Genomic DNA, 22,491 nt, shown 5'->3' with positions numbered 1-22,491 from the left:
AAAAAACTGAATGTGTTGACAAATACACACTCACAGTGGTTTTTTTTTTTTAGAATATATTCTTTTGAGAAAACTTACTAAAGATCATTTTGTATTAGCCCAAAAAACTCACAATAAAAATTTAATTTTTAGTGTTACTTAAACTTTGTCTCCCTAAGCAAGACAAAACTATTGAGATTAAAAAAAAAAAAAGCTGATGTCTTTGAAGTTGGCCTTGAATGAGAGAGACCTGAAGAGCAATCTGCTGACCAAGCAGCAGATGGGGAGCTCTCTAAAAGGTCTGAGCTTGATATGAGCTACTGTAGTTTGGCATGACCTATCCATCTCAGATCTCAAACTATTCCTTTGACTTATTTCTAGAAAAAAAGTTAAAGTGCAGAAGGCAAAAGGTGGGGATGTGCATGGAGGATCATATCCAAGAGAAATCTTTCACAAAACATCTAATGTCAATGACATAAGTTTTGAGACAAATGCCTGCACTACATAAATGTTTCCAGCTTTGGAAACTGAAGTAGATGCATAGCAGCCTTTTTCAAAAGAATCATTTACCATAGCCCCTCAGCCCACCCTAACTTCATTTGCAGCTCTGGTGGACACTGCCCCTGTCTATGATGACAGATTCACATTTCAAGCACACACATATTCAGCTTTTCAGATTCAAAGTTTCTTCCAAGGCCAGAGAGCTCCCTTTGGCAGGCATAGTTCTGCCCAGAAGTGCAAGAGAGTTGGGGTTCCTTAGAGTGATCTTCAATTACTTGGACATAGGTATTGAGGATGGACATTCATGGATCAATTCCCCAGGAACCCATCTTTGAGGAGATAATTCTGAAGTGCATTCTACATGGTTCATTGCATAATTTAATACCAGAGGTGACTAGCTCAATAAAGCAGACTTGATTGATTTTTCATTCTTTCCTGTCTTACTTTCCCAATTTTACTCTGGCTTCCTGGGAGCCACTTCTTGAGATCCTTCTATTAGGCTCTGCTTTCTGGAGAGTCCAAATGAAGACTGGGTCAGACTGGGCCAATATGGAAGAAGAAATATCAGTACCATTTCCTTATTGCTTCTCCTATTACTGCCAATTATAAAACTTCATTTTTTTAAGTAGTTGGTTTTAATACTTGGTTTGAGCAGATCATATTATAGAAAACTAATATAGGGAGAAATCTGATGTTGAGAGTCAACTGGAACAAATATACTCGACTATTCACATCTGGACAAAATTTACCAAGACTTAGGATATAATCTCTGGAAATTCTTATGGTAGAAATAACTACAGATAGAAACATTACATATCAAAGCCTCCACCATATTGTTATTGGCAGATAAACTTCCTTTATTCAATGAATGATGCCTATACCTGCGTACAGGGCAATTTTCTTTCTTGATCTCAGCTAAGAATATAAAACCGAGGTTCCTTCCCAGACAGAGACTTTACTATGCTCATAACCTGAACCTTAGAATGTAACAGTGCAATGAAAAATAAGATATATAGAAGAAAGAATAAGTTCATCAAGTGCTGTCTAACATAATGCTATATTTCATCTTCAATATCACTTTTTAAAGCATCAGATACAACACAACCAGGCATATATGAGGGGGATGAGGGAGGGAGAGAGAAAAATATGGGCTTCTAAACTGTATCATGTGAGGAATTGGGAATATTTATCCTAGAGAAGGAAAGTCTTAAAGGGACATAAAAACCTTTTCAAAAAAATTACACCTGTTCTGTATAGCATTAGCAATAAAACTTGGATCAAAGACATGGGATATAAGGAGAATAATTTAGGCACAGTAGAAGTAAGGACTTCTGAGAATCAAAGCTCTCTAAATATATAATAAGCTGCCAATGGAGATGGGAGATCCTTATAATTGAGAATGTTCAAGCATAAATTAGGTGATGAATAATGGGCAAAAAATTATAGAAAAAAGGTAAGCATTAAATGGGAAAATTTGCGCTAAAGAGACTAAGTTCTCTTCCAACTTGCAGAGTCTATGAACTGCATCTCTTTAGACGATTAAACCATTAGTTTATTAAAACTTGTTAACTTGCCAAGTTGTCAATTATTCATGATTATTGTACCTTTACAACACACAGAACACCTTCATTAGTTTTCTTGTCTGTACTTATTTTGAAATGTCCATTTTCATTGCCCTTTAAAATGGTAAAATTGGCTCTCCAATTGGCAGTGTTAATCAAATCCTTGTCTTCTATTGGTATTCGTAAGATTTCCACATTGAATGCATTTTCCTCTACTGATACTTCATACTGAAACAGAAAGAAAACATTAAACATTTACTTTATAAGGAGAACTTTTACAAAGAAAGCAAAATGTTTCTTCCACTATAAAAGTATTGTTCTTATAGTTTTTGACTAGATTATTTTAAAACCATGAATCATAAATAGTAATGTTTCTTGAAAGGTTATCTTTTAAATGAAAGAATTCATTACAAAGGTAGACTAATGCTCCTGGCCTTTACCAAGAAGGCAGTAATATAAATACTACTATGAATAAGTAAAACAGATATTTATGTCTACTGTTTAATTTTATTCATAAAATAAACATATGTACCTTAAAGTACAATAATGTTTATTAATTCTGATTAAATAACAAATTACAATAGATAAAGATAGATTTTGATATTATAGACTTACAGTATTTTCTTTAAAAGCAGGTGCATTGTCATTTGAATCTTTTACTGTTATAAGGCAAGTTGATGTACTCATCAATCCAAAAAATTGACCATCCATGTCTTGTACTTTCATTATCAATTTGTACTTGTCTACAACCTTAAAAGAAAACAAATATTTTAGTTTTATAAACCATTGTTTAGATTTTTAAATGAAACTTTAATTGTACGCTCTTCTATTTGTGTGTATCCATGCTTTTATTTTCATATTTGCATATGCTCCAAGAATTTGGTAGACCAGAATAAAGCTAAAAAGGTAGGTAGAGGTTAAATGATAAAGATGCAAATGAAAAATTTAAACTCATGCTTTAAGTAGCAGGTAATAGGGAAACATTTTCTAGGAGTCATCAGTGGGGGACAAAATAAGAACATATCAGTTTTAGAAAAAATATTCTTAAAGAACATTGAGCATAATTTGGAGTAAGCTGAACTAGGAGTCAAAGAAACCAGTTAAAGAGTTCCTAGAATACTCTAAGCCAATGGTCCAAATCTGAGGCAGTAACAATGAGGACAGAAAACAAGGATAACAGAAAAGTTGACAATTCTATATATAAGTTAAGAGAGAAAAAAAGGTTGAGAATGATGCTCAGGTGTCCTACTTAGATAGATAGGTAAACAAGAGTATCACCGACCAATAAAGGAAATGCAGAAAGGTCCTGAATACATGGCCCCATATGTACAGGAGAGATCATAGCCAGAAATATTGATCTGGGAGTCATCAGGATGTAGATGGTGGTAGAAATTACGGCAGGAATCAGATTATCTAGGAGAGGTTAAAGGATGAGAACAGCTAAGGATATAAGGAACAATAGCATTTCAACAGCTGAGGATATAAAGAGGAAATAAAAAGACTAAGCTAAGGACACTAAAAACAAAAGATCAAAGAAACAAGAGCAAAACCATATATCCAAGAGAAGAGAGAGTTTCAGTAAGTGGCAACAGACAGGGACTTAAGGTAACTGTTGGATTTGGTAATTAGGAAATCACTGCTGACTTAAATTCTGGAAATGGAGTTTTGCAGATGGTATGTTAATGATGAAATAGAGTCATTAGTTTGTGACACAATCACCTCCATTGCCTTTTAGATTTATCTTACTATTCTTGTGTTGTTTAATTTTTTTTTCCATTTTCTCTTTCTATTTCTTCCCCACTCTTCATTCTACTTATTTCTCTTATTAGATATTAAATCTAATCTATAGGAAATTATAAAGATCGAATAAATTATGTAAAAATAATTTGAATATAAAATGCTCTATACATGACAATGTGCTATTATTATCATCTAAATAGTGTTACAAATTTTTAATAATCCATAAACCTTATCACAACTAATCCTTTCCTGATAAATAACACATATTTGTAATAACTGGATAGGAACCTGGATGTGAACTATACTCATGGAACGAACAAAACAAATTGTCCTTCATGGGAATTGAAGACTTTACTGAGCTGGAACCAACTAACCACACATAAGAAATAAAATGATATTCAATAATAACAACTTTCATTAGATGAAAGGAGATTTGACTTTGGATAAAATATACAGATACAATAAACAGATGATGTATTATTGAATTTTACACTTGAAATCTATATAATTTTATTAACCAATGTCAGCCAATAAATTTAATTAAAAAAAAAAACAGAAAATAAAAGAGAAATATCTTTGTTCTCACTCCTTCTAAACACCAATTGATCTGTATTTCTATTCCTTATGTCTTATCTTACATAAGGATTTAAAAGTGATATAAAAAACAGGTAACATAGCCAGGAATTCTTATTATCTTATGCCTAAATAATATAAAATTAGAAACTCCTAATCCGAAGAATAGCAAATTATATTAAATAGAGTGATATTCTACAGAATGTGAAAACTACCTCTCTGTCCAAATAATTAGAGACTATGGTGATTACGCCTGTTTTGGGATGCACGGAAAAAATCCCAGGTGATCTTGGCGTCTGCTCCAAAATGCTATACTTCAGGCGCGTATGCATCGTATCTGGTTCATCTCTGTCTGTGGCACAAACCACTCCCACTGTAGTACCTATATGTTTAAAAAAAAAAAAGAGTCTTTAATTTCCAGAATTGTTGAATATGTTTAGGAGTATCTACACTTTTCAAATGTTAACAACGATGGTAGAAATCTAATTGAAAATGTACTTCTTACCAGAGGTATTCCATCTTTAGATAATACTGAAGATGACAACTTCGAATATACAATATAAAACACTTTGATGCTGAGAAGCAAGGTATACTTTGAGTTGGCATACAATTCAAAATGTTTCAAAGTAAATTACTAAAAATTTGTTTAAATGGCATTCAAGAATAATTTCAACATATATTCCTATGCAATTGCAATAACAAACCTAACTGGAGAGATAAAGCATGTCTCTTGCATAAATGAGATTTTTAAAAATTAAATTTTTGATTACTAGCTATATTAAGACTGATTTGGGGTATAACTGTATAGATGGTCAAGTTGACCACTCACAACACAGTCTCCTTTCTATGATGTTTTGTTTTTCAATAGTCTCTGATTTGCCTCTTTCTTTTCCACCAGCTTAGTATCCACACCCCAGTGTCCCCAGCCCCACTTAATCCTCAGGAAGGAATTTTATTATATTAACCATTAAGGGAAGTTTAAGTCAACTATTTCTTCCGTTAGAGCTATTCATATCTGTCATCTGTATGGAATGTAAGAATAGTGCCTGGTAGGACTTCAAGTATCAAAGAATACATACAGGTGGTATATTTATAGAGTAAGAGTAGTGTTCCAATGCCTGTGAAAATGTAATGCGTAGGTCCACTTTGCCTATAGCGCTGCATGAAAGACTGGCCTGAGGAATAACACATAGATACATACAACCACACATAAACGAACATATATATTCATTGAAATATTGTATTTGAAGGAAATAAAACCCTAATAAAACTTTTAACACAAGGATATATTAGTTTTAAATAATTTTGTCACTATAAAATATCCTTAAAGTTTATATATGCATGTATAATGTGTACATATGTGTAAATAAACATATGTAGTGTATTTCTATATTTATATATATTTATATTATATATAATATATAATAGAGAAAGTCAAATTTCATACTTATAATTAATGACAAGATTTCTGTTGTGGATCGATATAAAAAGTAATCTTTTTAGCATAAGAAAATAAATTTTATTCATGTATCTTTTCATAGAAAAAAATTTATAATCTTTGTAAGACATAACCTTTTCTTCCTGCAATTTTTTTGATAGTAAGGAAGATATAAACACTATTTTAATTCTCTGAATAGAGAATTGCTCTACTTATCACACAAAATCTTCCTAAAATCTTGAAAATTTCTTTCCATGAGTGTTATACTTCAGTATTAGTTGACCACATTTTGTCCAAACTGAGTGTGTGAATCGAGGCAAGCTCAAGAGCACCCATTAGTTCAGAACATCTCAGCCTTAATTGCTTGGAACCTCTGAGATGCTTAAAGTACCCTGAACTAATCTGGGCATCAAAGTGTTTGTCCTTCATTCTTCTCTGTTACTACTGAAGGAAACAGAATCTTCAAGAAAGAATTTGAAATCAATCATCCCTCTTTGAAAAACTAAAAATGTAACTGAGTCATAGACTTACGAGGCTGAAAAACATTATAGGTTACCTAATGGAATTAACTCATTTTAAAGGTCAGAAAATTCAAAGGGACTTATCCATGAGTTCCCACAGTGAGTTAATAACAGACCCTAAAACAAAAACTGTTTCCTAAACTCCAAACCAATGATTTTCATTTGTGTAATTGTACCATGTGAGTAATAAAGAGGTTAATATCTATGACATCAAATTATCAAAGTAAAATATAAAGTAGAATAGAAAGTATAATAATGCAGTAAAGATCTAAGTAGTTAGCAGAAACCTTAATAGGCAAGTTAGCAAAGTCATCCTTTATGACTGAGTCCACGTTCTTTCAACTTTATTGTGAGTGACTATTCTCCATTTTGCAAGGCTCAGAAGACATCATGAATGCCATGTTTAATAGTCAACTAAACTGAAACACTGGTTTCCTCATGTGAGACTAAGTGTTTAAGGTGGAGAACATGTGATACAAGTTTCTCTAAAGTTATTCCAGTATCCATTTTAAATTGGAAGTAGTAAGGTAGTAGTTTTAAAAGAAAGAAAAATGAGCTTGAAAAATTGAATCATCAATAGATGTCATCAATATCTCCCTAAATAAAACCTAATAAAAATTGCTATGCTGATGTGAATTTTACTGCACATTCCGCCCTGCATGTCCTCTCTTGGAAATGAGAATATTGATAAAGGGACATAATGAAAAATAAAATTAAGTATGTAAACTAAATATGGTACAAAACTTGAATAGCTGTTATCTGCCTTTTTAACTAATTGGTACCATACTGACAACACTATAAATTCCTATAATATCTTCTAAGTTATACTCTGTTTTGATTTGATGGGATGAAATGCATTCTGGTAAATAGATACTGGTCCAATATCAAATCAAGATGATCTGACCTTGAATATTAAAAAACTCAATGTCTCAAAAAATGTACAAAAACATATTTAACATAATACATTTTACTCTTAAAAGTTGTCTTACCGTAAAGTCTGAAAGGAAAAGGCCATTCCAAGTATAATACGAATAGATTTAACTAAATGGAAGATCTGAACTTCTGTACCTCAAAAAGGAGCTTTAATAAAATTAAAAGGGAGTAATACATTGAGAAAATATTTGCAATGTGACAATAAGTTAATAGCCTTAATATGATAAGAACATTTTTAGATAGATTAAAAAAATAGTTAAGAAAAAGATAAACCTCGAAGAAAATTAAAATAAAGGAAATGAACATATATTTCATAAAAGAAAAAATACCAATGGCCAAAGAATACATGCACAAAAAGTTCAATAAAAAATGTTGTCTTACCAAGTTTACTACTTTCTGGAACTTCAAAATTATAAATTTGCTCTGTGAAAAGAGGATGGTTGTCATTTTCATCCTCCACTCTGATGGGCAGTGGAAGAGGTAAGTCTGCTGAATATCCATCTGCAGTTGATGCATAGGCAATCAACTGAAAAACAGGAAAACGTAAGTTCAATAGTCCATTGATATAATATTCTAGTAGGAAGAATACTGTGCTTTATATGTTACCTTCTTTGCAAATCTTTTCAATAATAAACCACTTAAATATTTCTATTCAGTGCTTTTTAATCACCAAAGCATCAAATAAAGAAACACTTTAAGTACAGTAAAGAGCATCCAGTATTTGGTAGAAATGGCTACACTTCAAATAAAACCTCAGAGTACGGCGAAGTCAGGGACAAATCTGTCAATTAGACCGAGAATTTAAATGTGAATATAGAGACCCAAATTATAGTTCTTATTCTCTCCATAATCAGAAAGTTGTATTGGGGTAAACAATTAAACTCACTGCAATGGGAAAAATCTCTATCACATCATTTAAATAAAGTGATGATTCCCAATCTTGGAACTACTATACCATTTTATTGTTTTACTTCATGGATCACATATTTTAAGAGTTTTTATAACAAAATACATTTACTAATTTCTGCATTGCCAATTAGTTAAAGGCAATGTAATGTCAAATAGAATGTATTTCAATTAGGCATGTGATTATAACATTGAGCTGATAATTTTCTAATCAAAAGCTAAGAAATGTCACGTTGGAGACATCTGTCACATTTGCTCACACAGCCTCTCTTCCTTCTTCTAAGAAAAGAATCCTCTTTCCTATACCACAGGGATGACTACATGATCCCACAGCATTTACCATATCACACTGAAAACTGTCTGAGTTATTCTCCATTGATTATAAGCTCATCTGTATCAGAATGCTGGCTTATTAACCCTTGTTTGGGTTTATTCTCCCACTTTAGCTTCCTTATCCAGTTCTCAGATGTGATAAGAGAATCATACTTGTGGAAGGAAGAGAGAAAAAGTAGTTAGAGAAGGAGAAGGCAGACTTTGGGCATGTCCTGGAGAGAGGAAACTGTATTATGACCAGAGAGAGCAAGAGTACCTCATGAGCAAAAACAAGTCCTGGAAACTTATGGGAATTTACATTCAAGTACAATTAAAGCTCTTCATTTCATTTCAACTAACCTAACAAAAGTTGAGATAAAAAGCAGACCAAATATTCCAAATACTGCATAGTCTATTTCCTTTGACTTTCAGGTACCCTCTAAGAAGAGAGTGCAGGAAGACAGGAAAAAGTAGAGAAGAAGAGACAGAAAAAGACAGAAGAAACATAGTTTAATCATTTAAAATCATGTATATTAATAAAACTCCTACATCAAAAATGTCATATTCTTCACGATCCACAGGCCGAGTACAGAACAGATTTCCAGTGTCTTTTTCTATGAAAAACAAATTTAAAGGTTCTTGGTCAACTCCACGTCCACTTATGGAATAGAAGACAGTATAGTTCTGTGCTGCATCAGACTGAACCTAAAAGGAAAAAAACATATGTAAAATATTTAAAATTAAATCCATTAAAATGCTAGTTTTAAAAAAATGCAGTTTATGTGTTTATAATTTTATTTTAAACAGATGACTTAATAAAACAATAGTCACATGTCACTCCGTCAACACACAAAAGAGTAACAAACATTATGCAAAAGATTTTTTACAGCTGCTCAAATTTAATTAAAACAATGTTCAAAATAAATCGTAACCAAAGTAAATCTAATTAAAAACAATAGGCATAATTTCCTATCCAGTGATTTGGCAAAGATAGAAAAGAACAATAATACCAATTGTTGGCAGGAGTGAGGTAAATAGGGACTCTCAAATATGGTGAAGGGAATGCCAATTGGAATGTTCCTTAGGGTAACTGACAAAAATTAAAAGAATGAGCTGTGAGAATAAACAAAGAAGACTCTTCCTGGTGAAGGAAATGGGGAGTGCAAATGGACAAGGCTCGGGCTCTGCCTGAAGTGTTTAAGGAGCAGCAAGAAGGCCACTGTGGTTGGGAGAGCTGGGGGAAAGGAGAAGGAGACAAAGAGAAATCCCAGGTAAGTAATTCCGAGGATATTGGCTTTTCCCTGTTAGGTGGGGAGATATCGGATAATTTAGGCAAGAGTAATATTATTTGATTTATATTTTAAAGAGATAATTCGTGGGATTTTGTTAAAAATAGATTTGGATGGGTGGGTAAAGGAAGATAGAGGGAGATCATGTAGAAAGTCGATGCAAGAATTTAGGGAAGAGTGATAGTTTGTTAGACTATCATAGTAGAAGCAGGGATTATGAAAAATGGTTAGATTCTGGATATAATGTATAATTCTGGATATATAACATACAGCCAACCGGATTTGCCAATGGGCTGGATGTGTGGTATGAAGATGGAAGTTGAGGATGACACTATCTCAGAGGATGCTAGCTAGTATCCCTTAATCCATCTTCTTTAGTATTAGAATTTATGCTGAATACAAGGTTGCCCTGAAGAAAGACATTTCTCTGTCTCCCTTGCAATTAGGTGTGGTCACATGAAAAGGTCAGGTCTAATGTGAACAAAAGTAATGTGTGCAAGATCCAGACTGTTCTCTAGAAGATCGAAGAGTTTGGTTTTTAATGTGAACATAGCAATAAGCCACTTTGAATCTGCACGGATGGCCAAGCTAAAAACAAAGAATTGTAGGTTCTTAGAGTTTTCTTAAATTAGAATCTCTTTACTAGATCAAATTTCTACATGAGGGGCATGAATCTCCGTCATGCTTAAGCCACCATAATTTGAGATCTTGGTAAAATAAAGTTATACCAAAATCTTATAATAATACAGGAATTAAATGTTCAACTGAAAACAGTAGACGGATATGGTAAACTGGGGCGCAATATCTATTTCATCCTTCCTTTACTGTGTCTTCTCAGAGTGCAGATGCTAGAAAGATTGAACCCAAACCTCTCTGTTTTCCAGAGTCTCTTGAAACAAGAGTTATAGATTTAAATACAGACAATCAAGTGTGCCTGCATGAGATTTGGAAGCCATAAGTGAAGTAGATGTCTCATTTTTGCTGTTTCTGCTATTTTTGCTTGCATCATAGTTTAGATGCTTTTCTTTTTTCTTTTTCTGTAGCAGCAGCAATTCCAGCAGTTTTTCACAAGCTTGGTGAAAATCTTTTTGCTAACTGGAGCAAAAAGGAGATGCATTTGGAAGGGCAGCTTCATGACCGTGGTGATTTCTTGACCATGGCAATGGCACTTTGGCTCTAAAATTACTGGCTTCCCCATCATGGAGAAAGCAGCATGTTTCTTGGTTGTGGATTCTGTGGTGTAGCTTGGGGTTTATTCCTGAAAATTCAATCTGAAGTTGGTTTCTTCAGCTTTCCCAACAATTCTATAAACTGTTTAATACACTGTAGTAAATACTTATCTGTTAATTACTTAGAAGTATGCTCTCTACATCTAAAACCTTACCAAACAGACTCCAATGCTCCAACAACTTTCAGCTGGAGCTGCCATTAACTGTGATGGGAGAATGATTTTAGAAGAAAACCCGAACACTCAATTTGTATATGTTAAGTCTGAAATGTCTACTAAATTTCCAAGTGGAAATATCAATTAGGCACTTTGGGCTGGAAATATGAAGTCTTAAGTCCCCAGTGTATAAATAGTACTTAAAGCTAGATTGGATGAGATTATCAAGAGAGTGAATATAAATAAACATGAGACAAGATTCATGGACTGAGCCTGAGAACTCTCCAAAGTTTAGAGAGGATATTGGCAGGGTATTGGGGAGGGAGGAGGGAGAGCAGGAAAGAAACAGCAAAATATACCAAGTAGAAAACTAAGTGAATGGTGTCCTAGAAGCCAAGTGAAGAAAGTATTTTCAGGGAGAGAAAGAGGTCAGGTCAGCTATGTCAAATGTACAATACATATTTCAAAGAAATGAAGACTGAGAGGTGGTGACTAATTTAGCAATGCGAAAGCTCTGATCAGTATAACTTTAATAATCAGAAATCATTTCTTAAAATGCCTCATCAGTACTTAAAGTATGATAATAAAAAGAAGAAACAAAGATCTAGTACTGGGTAGAATAAAAAATAAGTTTGAGAGACTCTAGAATGACAGTTAAAACAGTAAACAAATAGCATAGGTCATACCATTGGTATAAAACATCAACCACAGTAAGAGAAACCAAGAGAAAAAGCAAGCATAACGCCATAGCCCAACTTCAGTAATTGTTTTCATTGTATATATTCCATTTAGATTTTTATGAAAAGTAAAACTTCTCGTTTTTAGGGAAAAGTTAAACTTCCCAGCAAAACACATATGTTCCATTATGATACGACCCCAACACAACTCTTCTGCCTCATCTCCCTGCTCCACTGCCACCATACCTGGGAACCCAGACTAAGCTACCCAGAGCTCCTGTAATGAGTCATGCTCGCTTTCGCCTCTATACCTCTCCCTTTTCTTCCATAATTATTTACCTACACAACACTTTCTCATCCTTCAGAACTTAACTGAGATGTCTCCTCCTCTAAGCCTTTTCTTGTTTTCTACCTATTTCCTCTCAGGGCTTGGTGCTCATCTCATAAATTCTCAGATCACCCCAACCCGGTTATCTCTGTCATAGTACTCATCACTCAGTAATGTAATCATTTGTCTACTTCCATCTCCCTCAGTAGGCTAAGAAACTATATGAGAACAAGAACCATGACTAAGTTTATTTCTAGCTTCAGTACTTAGAGCAGTGCCTTCCACAAGATATAGGAGGTGATCAATAACTAGCTGCTAAATGAATGAATAAACTAATAAAGATCATTAAATGGCTACATATTATTAGTTTTTTAGTGATTTTCTAGTTTTTCTCATTATTGTTTCAGTGATTTTCTCATTTTATTCATTTTTATAACACTTTATGAATATATTCAATCAAATCTGTTTATTTTGAAATGTTTAAAGAGTTATTAAACCTAAACAAAACAGACTCTTAGAATTAAAACACTCCAGTCAGAAAGGATTTAAAACCTACTTGCTGAAGAAACAGCGGGAAGGGGCCCAAGGAATTCTCTTGCATTGAACAGGGAATAGGTGCCCATCTCCTCTTGGAACGTCTGAGGACAGTTTCTTTAGTATGTCTTTTCCTCAATACCTGAATTTAGAGAAAGAAAATTAAATAAACAAAAGCATCAAGGCCTACCTTGTTGTAAGATAGCAGACAGCCCATAAACCTAACGCCTCCCTGGAGATTCAGGCTCAGGAATTTCCATGCTAAAGCTAAAGACCAGATAATAAGGCATTTTTGTATTAGAAGGGTAAGAAAGAATATATCTAGATTTTAAAGGTTTCATAAACCAGAGAATGTCCTTTTGTATACCTTTCTAACACTGACCATACTTTCAGAAAAATCACCTCTTAGGTCTTCTTGTTCTGTCCCAAAAAGATAAAGAACACAGCATTTACTTGTCCTTTTTGCTAAAACCTCATACTCATGAGAATTTGAGCAAGGAAATGCATTTTCTTCACTGCCTTAACACTCTGACTGCACTGTCCAATATGGTAGTCCTAGCCATATGTGACTGTTTAAATTTAAATTAATAAGAATTAAACAAAATATAAAAATACCATCCTTCAGTTATACTAGCCACAGGTCAAGTGCTCAGTAGCCATTAATATTGGGCTACCATATCAGACAGTGCAGGTTATAGAACATTGCCATGAATGCTGAAAATTCTATTGGACTTTGTAGTGACTTCCATCTCATTTCCTGGTATAGTGAGGAAGACATTTTATTTCCTCATAATTAATTAATTAATTTTATTAAACATTTATTAAAGTGCTAAACAGTCATTTCAATTAACTTTCTCATCAATACACTTAGCATCAATTAGTTGTAATCCAGTCTAAACCTTTCATCATTTCTGTGACTACTTTCATCACCCATTCTGCATGATGTGGAATTTAGAACAGCAGTGAATAATCCTCTGAGCGATGGTTAATAGCATGACATACATATTCTTATTCATACTTATTCATACTCCAGAATCTCCATTCTCTTTTAGCATCCGAATCACTGTGGGACTTGAAATCAACCTCTTGTTCACTGGGAACCACTGCTCTTAACATTAATTTAACATCTGTTGACTGTGGGTCAGGTATTACTGAGAATATGAGCTCAAAGGAGATCAATTCATGCCCTCAAACAACTATGGATAAATTGTTCACACTGATAAAAAAAAAAAAATCTGAATGCTATAATAGAGAGATAACCAGACAGACACAGGCACACAAAATCAATTAGTTAGACTTCGAGGCTACAGAGGACTTCGCCGAAGAGGTGTCCTTTCAATTTAACAAAGCCAGTTTTAATCAGTGTTAAGAAAGAGAGAAAAGGGGGTGTTGGGTGAGAAAGGAGAGGGATGGGAAAAGGAGAGAAAAGGAGAGGAAAAAAATCCTACTTATCCTTTGCTTCTTTTCACAATTTTTAATGAAAATGTTTAAATGAAAAGAAAAACATGCCTGAAAATATCAATGTACTTTGAATACCTTCTTCTGATGTTCCAGGAGCACAGTAATCTCTTTCCGTGTCTGTTTCTTCGTGTCAGAAAGCCACAGGGTGAAGGACCTTTTCTCATCAGATAACACAATAGTGTTGGCTGTGTATACTGACCCATCATCTAGAACTCTGAAATCAGGGTCACTCAACTGGATGAGGTCTGCAGACCTGAGGCACTCTTTCAAATTAACTGTAAGTAAAAATTTTCATGTTGTAAAGTAGAAACACATGCAAAAAGAAAAAATAAAGTGTTAAAATAATTTATACAATCTTCAGAATCATGAAGTAGAGTGAAATAAACCAATCACTTTGCATTTACCAAATTAACCAGTCTCTTTACATGTATTTTTTAAATGACAATTTTATTTCAGTTAAAAAATAATAATCTTGATTATATATTTGTATTAAATAAGGTGCTCTAAAAGTTTATATGCTTCTAAAAGGCTCATAAAAATGCTCTTCCTAATAAAGAGATGTGTGTATTGCAATCATGACAAAACTGAGCTACACACCCCCACACACACCTGAACAAACAGAAAAGTTTCCTTAACAATATAGTCTCAGTCTTTTAAGATACATCTGTCTTCAGCCAGAGGTTATACATGTGAGCAATGCAGTGTATGAGTTAGGCAAATAGTCAAGAAAAATTTAGCTTCAATTTCTTCCAACTGGCACTTTTCTGTTACACTCCCCCATCACATCCCAACCCTACCAGAGGCCCACAAGTTCTCCTTGTGTTCCTAGCTTTCCAGGACACCCTACTGAAAGTCTACATGCGGTCTTCTCTCCTTAAGAATTTTGCCTTCTTACTAAAAGGTAATGAAATATAGGTATCGATGTAAGTGTTTTGATACTTGTATCAAAAGTGTCAAATCCATCCCATTCACTTTCTACATTAACAGAAACCAAATTGATCATTAATATTCACTTATGTAATAACCTCTCAAAGGATTCATATTTTACCCATGTATAGTGTTTTTACTTTAATCCTAATCTGTCACAGATGGGAAACATTTAGTCACAAAGAAGTAAACATCTTAAGAGCGATGACCGATTTCTCTCACCTCATTTTCAGCAGAATGACTACCTCTAGTCTATTTCCCTAGAGGAACACTTCTAAACTCCCTTTACAACTTTTCTTTTCTTTCTGCCTATAGCAATAAAAGTGGCCTTTGTTTAATAAAGTTAAATGAAGCACTATAACCAGAAATGGTACACTTTGTTGAAAAAATATTTTTAGTATCTCTGGGACAAGCTATATCTCTTTAAAAAATAATCGTGGTGCTTTCCTACAATATTCCCTGTACCACATGGAAAGTCCACCTGGGCAGAGCTTCCCTGTTGCTGAGAAGGTTTGAGGTTTGCCAGCTTCTCAGTGTGCAAATGGCTGATTAAGTTCCATTTCGAATGGAACGGCTCACCTTGTTATGTTCCCCAGTGCAGCCACAGCATTGCATTGATAAAAATACTGCTCTGATTCTCTCGGCTCCTTATCTACAGTTCTCTAATGCTTGAATCCTTGAGCAACGAAAGGGCTATGTTCTACATGTAGTCCTTTATGTAATTTTTAACCCTTAAAACATGAATAAGTACAAAATCATAGCTTAGAACATTTGCACTAGAATCAACCATAGAATTCAATGGAGATATAAAGAAATGAAATATATCTTCAAATAATCTTCATTTGTATCTAACTATAAATAGATTCAGGCTAATTCCAAAATACAAAGATTGATAACATGCTCTTTCCTGTGTAAGTAAACTAAATTTCTGTTTTAAAAACACTTAAAATTTCTCACCTCTGCCGACCATTTTGTCTGCCTCTAGTTTAGAAGGTATATTAAATATCACCTTTTTGCAGGCTTTACAAGCAAAACTGAAGAGCTGGAATTTAAAAAAAAAAAAAAGGTCACATTAATGTAGTGAAAAGAACAAAGTTTCAGTTATGTAAGATAAATAAGTCCTAAAGATCTGTATAGCATAGTACCTATTGGTAACAATACTGTATTGTTTACTTAAAATTTTGGCTGAAAGACTTTTGGAGATAACAGATATGTTTATAGCACAGACTATAATGATGATTTCATAGACATATACTTATCTCCAAACTCAAATTGTACACATTAAATATGTACAGCTTTTAGTATGTAAATCTCACCCCAATAAAGTGGTTAAAAAAAAAAAAGAATAAAGAACAAAACCACATGATTATCTTGATAGATGCAAAATAAGCAATTGACAAAATTTGACATGCACTTATGATTAAAAACCCTCAACAAACTAGAAATAGATAAAGAATCAACTTGATAAAGAATCTCTATGAAAAACTTGATAAAGAATCTCTATGAAAAACTTAAAACTAACATCTCACTGAAGGAGAAAGACTGATTTCCTCTGACATGAGAAAGAAGACACTGATGCCCATTCTCACGTCTATTCATCATTTTATGGAGTTTCTACCCAGGGCAATTACAGAAAAAAATAATAAAGTTAAAGGCATTCATATTGGGAAGGAAGAAGTAAAATTGTCTCTATTTGCAGATGACATGATCTGATACATAGAAAATCCTAAGGAATCCACTAAACAAAATCAAAAGTAATAAATGAGTTCAGCAAGGTTGCAGGATACAAGATTAACATACAAAATCAATTCTTTTCCTGTAAACAATAAAAAAATCTGAAAATAAAATTAAGCAAACATCTTATTCACAATAGATATCTCATCTTCATGCATCAGAAGACATATTTCCAAAATTCATCTACAGATTCAATGCAATCCCCATCAAAATTCCAAGTAGCTTCTTTCTAAAAATTGACCATTAATTCTTGTGGAAATGTAAAAGACCCCTCCCCCTTCCCCTCCCCCCAAAAAAACTTGAAAAAGAAAAAGTTGAAGACTTACATTCCCAACGTCAAAACCTACAAAGCTATTATAACCAAGACAGAGTGGTACTCGCATAAGGATAAACATATGGATGGATGGAATAGAACTGAAATCCCAGAAATATGCCCTTACATTTATGGTTAGCTGATTTTGACAACAGCATCCAGAAAGTTTCAACAAATGGTGCTGTGACAATTTGATAACTTCATGCAAAAAATATTTATTTGGACCCCTACTTCACACCATCCATAAAAATTAACTCAAAATGAATCACAAACCTAAATGTAAGAATTAAAACTATTTAGAGAAAAACTGAAGGGTAAACCTTCATGACCTTGGGTTAGGCAATAATTTCTTAGATATAACATTAAAAGCACAAATGATAAAAGAAAAAATAATAAGTAGGGTGATCAAAATTAAAAATTTTTGCTCTTCAAAAAATACCACTAAGAAATTAAAATTAAACCCACAGAATGAGAGAAAACATTTTCAAATCATATAACAATAAATGACTTCTTTAAAATATATGTAGAATTCTTACAACTCAATAATAAAAAGACAACACAAAAAATGGACAAAGAATTTAAATAGACATTTTCCAAAGAAGATTTACAAAATAGCCAATAAAGAGATGAAAAGATGCCCAACATCATTAGGCATTAGGAATATGCAAACCCAAATCACAATGATATACATCCTAGGATGACTAACATGAACAAGACAGAAAGTCACAAGTGTTGACAAGGATATGGAAAACCAGAACCCTCATGCATTGCTGGTAGAAATGTAAAATGATGCAGCAACTTTGATACATAGTTTGGCAGTTTCTTAAATTTAAACATAAACTTAATATATGATCCAGTAATTCCACTCCTACCCAAAAGAAATGAAAACATGTCTACGTAGAAAACTTGTACATGAATATTCACAATGGCATTTTTCACAATAGTCAAAAAATGATACCCACTCACATGCCTATCAACTGAATAAGTCAACAAGATGTGATATATCTATAAAATGAAACAATATTCAACTGTAAAAAAAGAATGATATACTGATACATGCCACAACGTGAATAAATCTAAAAAGCATTATGCTCAGCGAAAGAAACTAGACAAACAAAATAGTACATATTGTATGATTTCATTTATATAAAATATCCCAAAAACAAATATGTAGAAAGACAATAGATTAGTTGCCTAGAGCTGGAAATAGGAATGGGAAATGGTTGTAAATTGGTCTAAAGTTTCTTTTTTAAGATTATGGAAATGTTTTAAAATTAAATTGTGGTGGTACATTTTGCAAGTTTGTTAAAATTTACTGAATTACACACTTAACATGGGTGAGTTTTATGGGATGTAGATTATACCTTAATAATGCTATTTAAAACAAAAAAATGATACATTGTCTTTAATATGAAAATGATTCTTTCCACTTTCACCTCTACAAATTAGTAGTGAGAGGCTTTTCCAAATTTAAAAAAGTCATATGAGCAATTTCAGAAAAATAAAATTAAGTAATAAACACACAGAAGCATTTCATACTTGATATAATTAAACATAAAACAGACTTCTTCACAAAATTAAAATATATTAAGTCATGATAACATAATTGTAAATATATATGCATATATATATTCATCATCAAAATTCTTATACTAATATGTGCTCTAAATGTTACTGCATTTCTGTAAGATCTACCTTACCTTTGCTTTAATTAGTTTAGGTAAAACAACTCAAAAATATGGACAAATAGTGTCTACATATAATAGTGTTGTTTAAATATAAGCCAAAAAGTCATTTTCAGACTCATAATCAGATTGCTAACTGTGACAATGAATAAGTTGTTTGTCCTTAAAAAAATATTTGAATCATATTATGTATGCTCAATTGAATGTTTTTCCTAAGAATATAGTTGTTACCTTGCAGTGAAAATGGTTTTATTCAATAATGCACCCATTGGTCCAAATATCTCTTAACTCTATAGTTGGTATTTTTAAATATCAAAAGAAAGCCATGTTCAATATATCTTAATCACAATTCTTTTAAAAATATTTTAACTTCATTATGACATATTTAATCAAGTATAATATAATAAATGTTCATATATCCACTCAGATTTTTTAAATTAACATTTTGCAATTTTGGCTTCATTTTTTAAATTCATCTTTACAGATATAGCTAGAGTCCTATGCTCTATTCCATTTTCATCTCTCTTCTCTAGGGAAGTTTCTTCTAAGTTGATGTTTATACTTCCTCTGTTGGTTGTTATACTTTTATCATATATGCATTATACATGCATGTGCTCATAAACACAAGCTAATATTGTGTATAGATTGTGCCTATTGCATCCTTTTGCAACTTGCTTTTTCACTCAACAACATGCTTGAGACTTTTCCAAGAATATGCCACAGTTTATTTTGATCATTCCCCATTTTCCATTTTTCTATTACTAATGATATTGCAATGAAAGGCTTTGCAAGTACAAGGTATCAGGATACCTACCTGAGGTGGAAACACGTGGGTATCTCCAATTTCAGTAACTCTTGCCAAGTTGCTCTCCAAAGTACTAATGTCAATTTATGTTAACGCCCCAGATTATTAGATCTCTCTCTTTCTCAAATTCTCTACTACAATTAAATCTACAGGACATTAAAATTTTTGCCAGTCTTATGGCTGTTGTTTTCATTTGCATTTTCTTAATTTCTACTGAGGTTGAGCATCATTTCTTGTGTTTATTTGCCATTTATTTTCTGTAAATTGTCTATTCCTCTCCTTTAATCATCTCTATATTGTTTATCTTTTTTAAACTGTAGTATTTTTTATCTGTAGGCTCATGTGGATTGCTTATTCACTCTTTTTGTGGTATTTTTTGATAAACAGTGCCTCAATTGTAGTCGAATCTATTAATCATTTCTCTTAGTTTTTTTAAAGTAGTCAATTTTATTAATAATTTCTTCTGCTTTATAATTTTGTGTATTAATAACTCCTCCTCTAAACTTTTCATAAATATATTATCCAATATTTTCTAAAATTTTAAATATTTTAAATATTTTACCCATCTGGGATGTATTTTCTGAGCAATTTGTTGTAGTTATCTAATCTTATCTTTTGCCATATGGACAGCCAACTGGCCCAGAACCATAACTGAATAACTCTTCTTTTCTTAACTAATGATAATGTCATATCCATCATACACATGGCCCCACAAATACAGAATCTATTTCTGGGTTTTCTGCACTATTTCATTATATGTGTTTATCCCTACATGAGTACTATATAGTTTTAGTGAATATCGCTTTATTATAAATCTTAGTATTTGTTATGGTGATGCCAATTCCTCTCATCTTCCTTTAAAGTACCTTTGCTTTTTTTTTAGACTTCTACTCTTCCACAAATCTTGTTATGATCAGCTGACCAATTTCATGAAAAATCCTTTTAGATTTTTTTTTATCCAGGAAACTTACTTTTATTAGTTATCTTATTTCTGTTCTTGTGAGGGCCTCTAATATGCTGAATAAATCAGTTATAGTGAAATTGTGGATTTAACTTTAAAGAGAATGCTCTTACCATTTCACTATTATTTTTGAGTCTTTCTTTTTTTCTTTCTTTCATTCATACAGGCATTCATTTTTAAGTACGCTTCACTATGTTGAGAAAGTTCATTTCCCTATATTCCTAGTTTGCTCAGAATTTTTTATAACAATAAATATAATTTCTCACTTATTTTGATATGAACATATAATTTTATCTCTGAATATATTACTATGTTAAACTACAGTAATAAATTTTCTAATGTGAAACTATCTTTCCATTCCCAGGATAAGCCTAACAGGACATGATAATTTTTAATACATTATTGGTTGTTGCTATTTATTGTAGTATTTCAAATATATGTCTGTAAGTGAAATCAAGCTACTATGATTCAACTTCACACAATTCTCATAAAATGATTTAAGAAGAGTTCCATTTTTTTTCCATTCTTTGAAACAAGTTACATAAGGTACAAATGATCTGTTCCATATAATTATGAAAGAATTCACCTATCACAGGTCTGAGCCTGATGGATGTGAAGATGTGTGCGTGGCGACATTTGGCTCTAATTCAATGTCTTTAATGGTTATACATCTATTTAGATTTTCTATACCTACTCAAGTCAATGTTGGTAATTTATATTTTGTAAGAAATTACTCGTTTTGTCTTTTTTCAAATTAATTGTAATAATCTATTAATATTACTATATTTAAAACATCTGTCCTCTTGGTAACTATGGCTTCTTTTTACCTTAATATTAGCTTATCTGTGCCTTCTTTATTTTTTACTTGCTCAGTCATAGCAGGGTTTGTCAAGACTGACAAAGAACAGCTTTTGGTTTTGTTCATCTTCTCTATTGCTTGTTTCTCTTTTTACACGTTCTCTATAAAATATCAATTCAAAAGACTATATAATAGTATAGTTAGGTATTTTAAGAAATATTAAAATGAAAACTAGAGTACTTGCTTCAAGTTTAAGAAATAAGACATTACTGTTGTTTTTAAACCCCTATAAACCTTTACCCAGTTGTATTTCCTTCCATCCCTCAAGCCCCAAAACTTGGAACTTGGCAACAATTAAAGGATGATTTTTGAGTTAATCATTTTTTCCCTGCCTCTGCTTATTTTATCCCATGTATGTGTGTTTATACATATATAAATATACACGCCCCCTCCCCAAAGAAGATACAGGTTTATTTTGCCAATTTTTGGCTTTTAAATATATGCAGTCATATGCTAATTGTATGTCACTTGATTTCTTCGTTCACATTAAGTTTGTAAAATTTACCCATTCTGAGTAGATAGCAATGTTTATTTTCATTGTTGTACAGTACATCATTAGAAAGAATGTACAATTAATTCATTAAAATAATTTTTGATAAGGGTAATATTAAAATATAGATTTCAGTTATGTCATGTTTCTTGAAGCTAAAAGTAATTTGATACTATACTTATGAGGATTGGATATGTTACTGAAAATAAAGTAAAAAATGTAAAAGCACCATTAAATTACCAAGAATGAACTAATAACCTTTCAAGGTTATTTTTAAAATAACTTTTATATAGAAGAGTGCTCAATAAAAACTGCAAAATACTAAAAGACCTTTTGAAAAATTGATGAATTATGGATTGATTATTTGAGTTGTAAAAATATAAAAATATATATATCTTTTAATAAAGAACTCTCCAGGGCAACTTTAAGAATCTGATTTGCAAAACCTAGAGTTGCAAGCAACTTTAAATTAAAATGTAACAAATTAAGTTTTTAAAAATGATAATATAAAGTGCTGTCTACTGTAGTCTGGAAAAATTAATTGTTTTGTTTCATTTTACAGTACTATCCAAATTTTAT

General features: G+C 32.3%; 1 protein-coding gene across 2 annotated transcripts in view; it reads right to left on the bottom strand.

Moving 5' to 3' along the window:
- DSC3 (desmocollin 3) overlaps positions 1-22,491 on the bottom strand; it is a 42,654-nt gene that overhangs the window by 16,428 nt on the left and 3,735 nt on the right. For both annotated transcript variants that reach the window (XM_039843932.1, XM_039843942.1), the window contains exons 2-9: positions 16,023-16,107; positions 14,214-14,413; positions 12,700-12,819; positions 9,015-9,170; positions 7,629-7,773; positions 4,571-4,737; positions 2,658-2,792; positions 2,085-2,270 (exon numbers count right to left, since the gene is read on the bottom strand). In XM_039843932.1, coding sequence (XP_039699866.1) covers positions 2,085-2,270; positions 2,658-2,792; positions 4,571-4,737; positions 7,629-7,773; positions 9,015-9,170; positions 12,700-12,819; positions 14,214-14,413; positions 16,023-16,107 — 1,194 coding nt within the window. The remainder of the gene's footprint in view (positions 1-2,084; positions 2,271-2,657; positions 2,793-4,570; positions 4,738-7,628; positions 7,774-9,014; positions 9,171-12,699; positions 12,820-14,213; positions 14,414-16,022; positions 16,108-22,491) is intronic.

The sequence above is a fragment of the Pteropus medius genome, unplaced genomic scaffold (assembly GCF_902729225.1).
Source record: "Pteropus medius unplaced genomic scaffold, Ma_sr-lr_union100, whole genome shotgun sequence".
NCBI classification, from domain to species: domain Eukaryota; kingdom Metazoa; phylum Chordata; class Mammalia; order Chiroptera; family Pteropodidae; genus Pteropus; species Pteropus medius.
The sequence above is the reverse complement of the archived record's forward strand: the minus strand, read 5'-3'. Positions and strand labels throughout refer to the sequence as shown.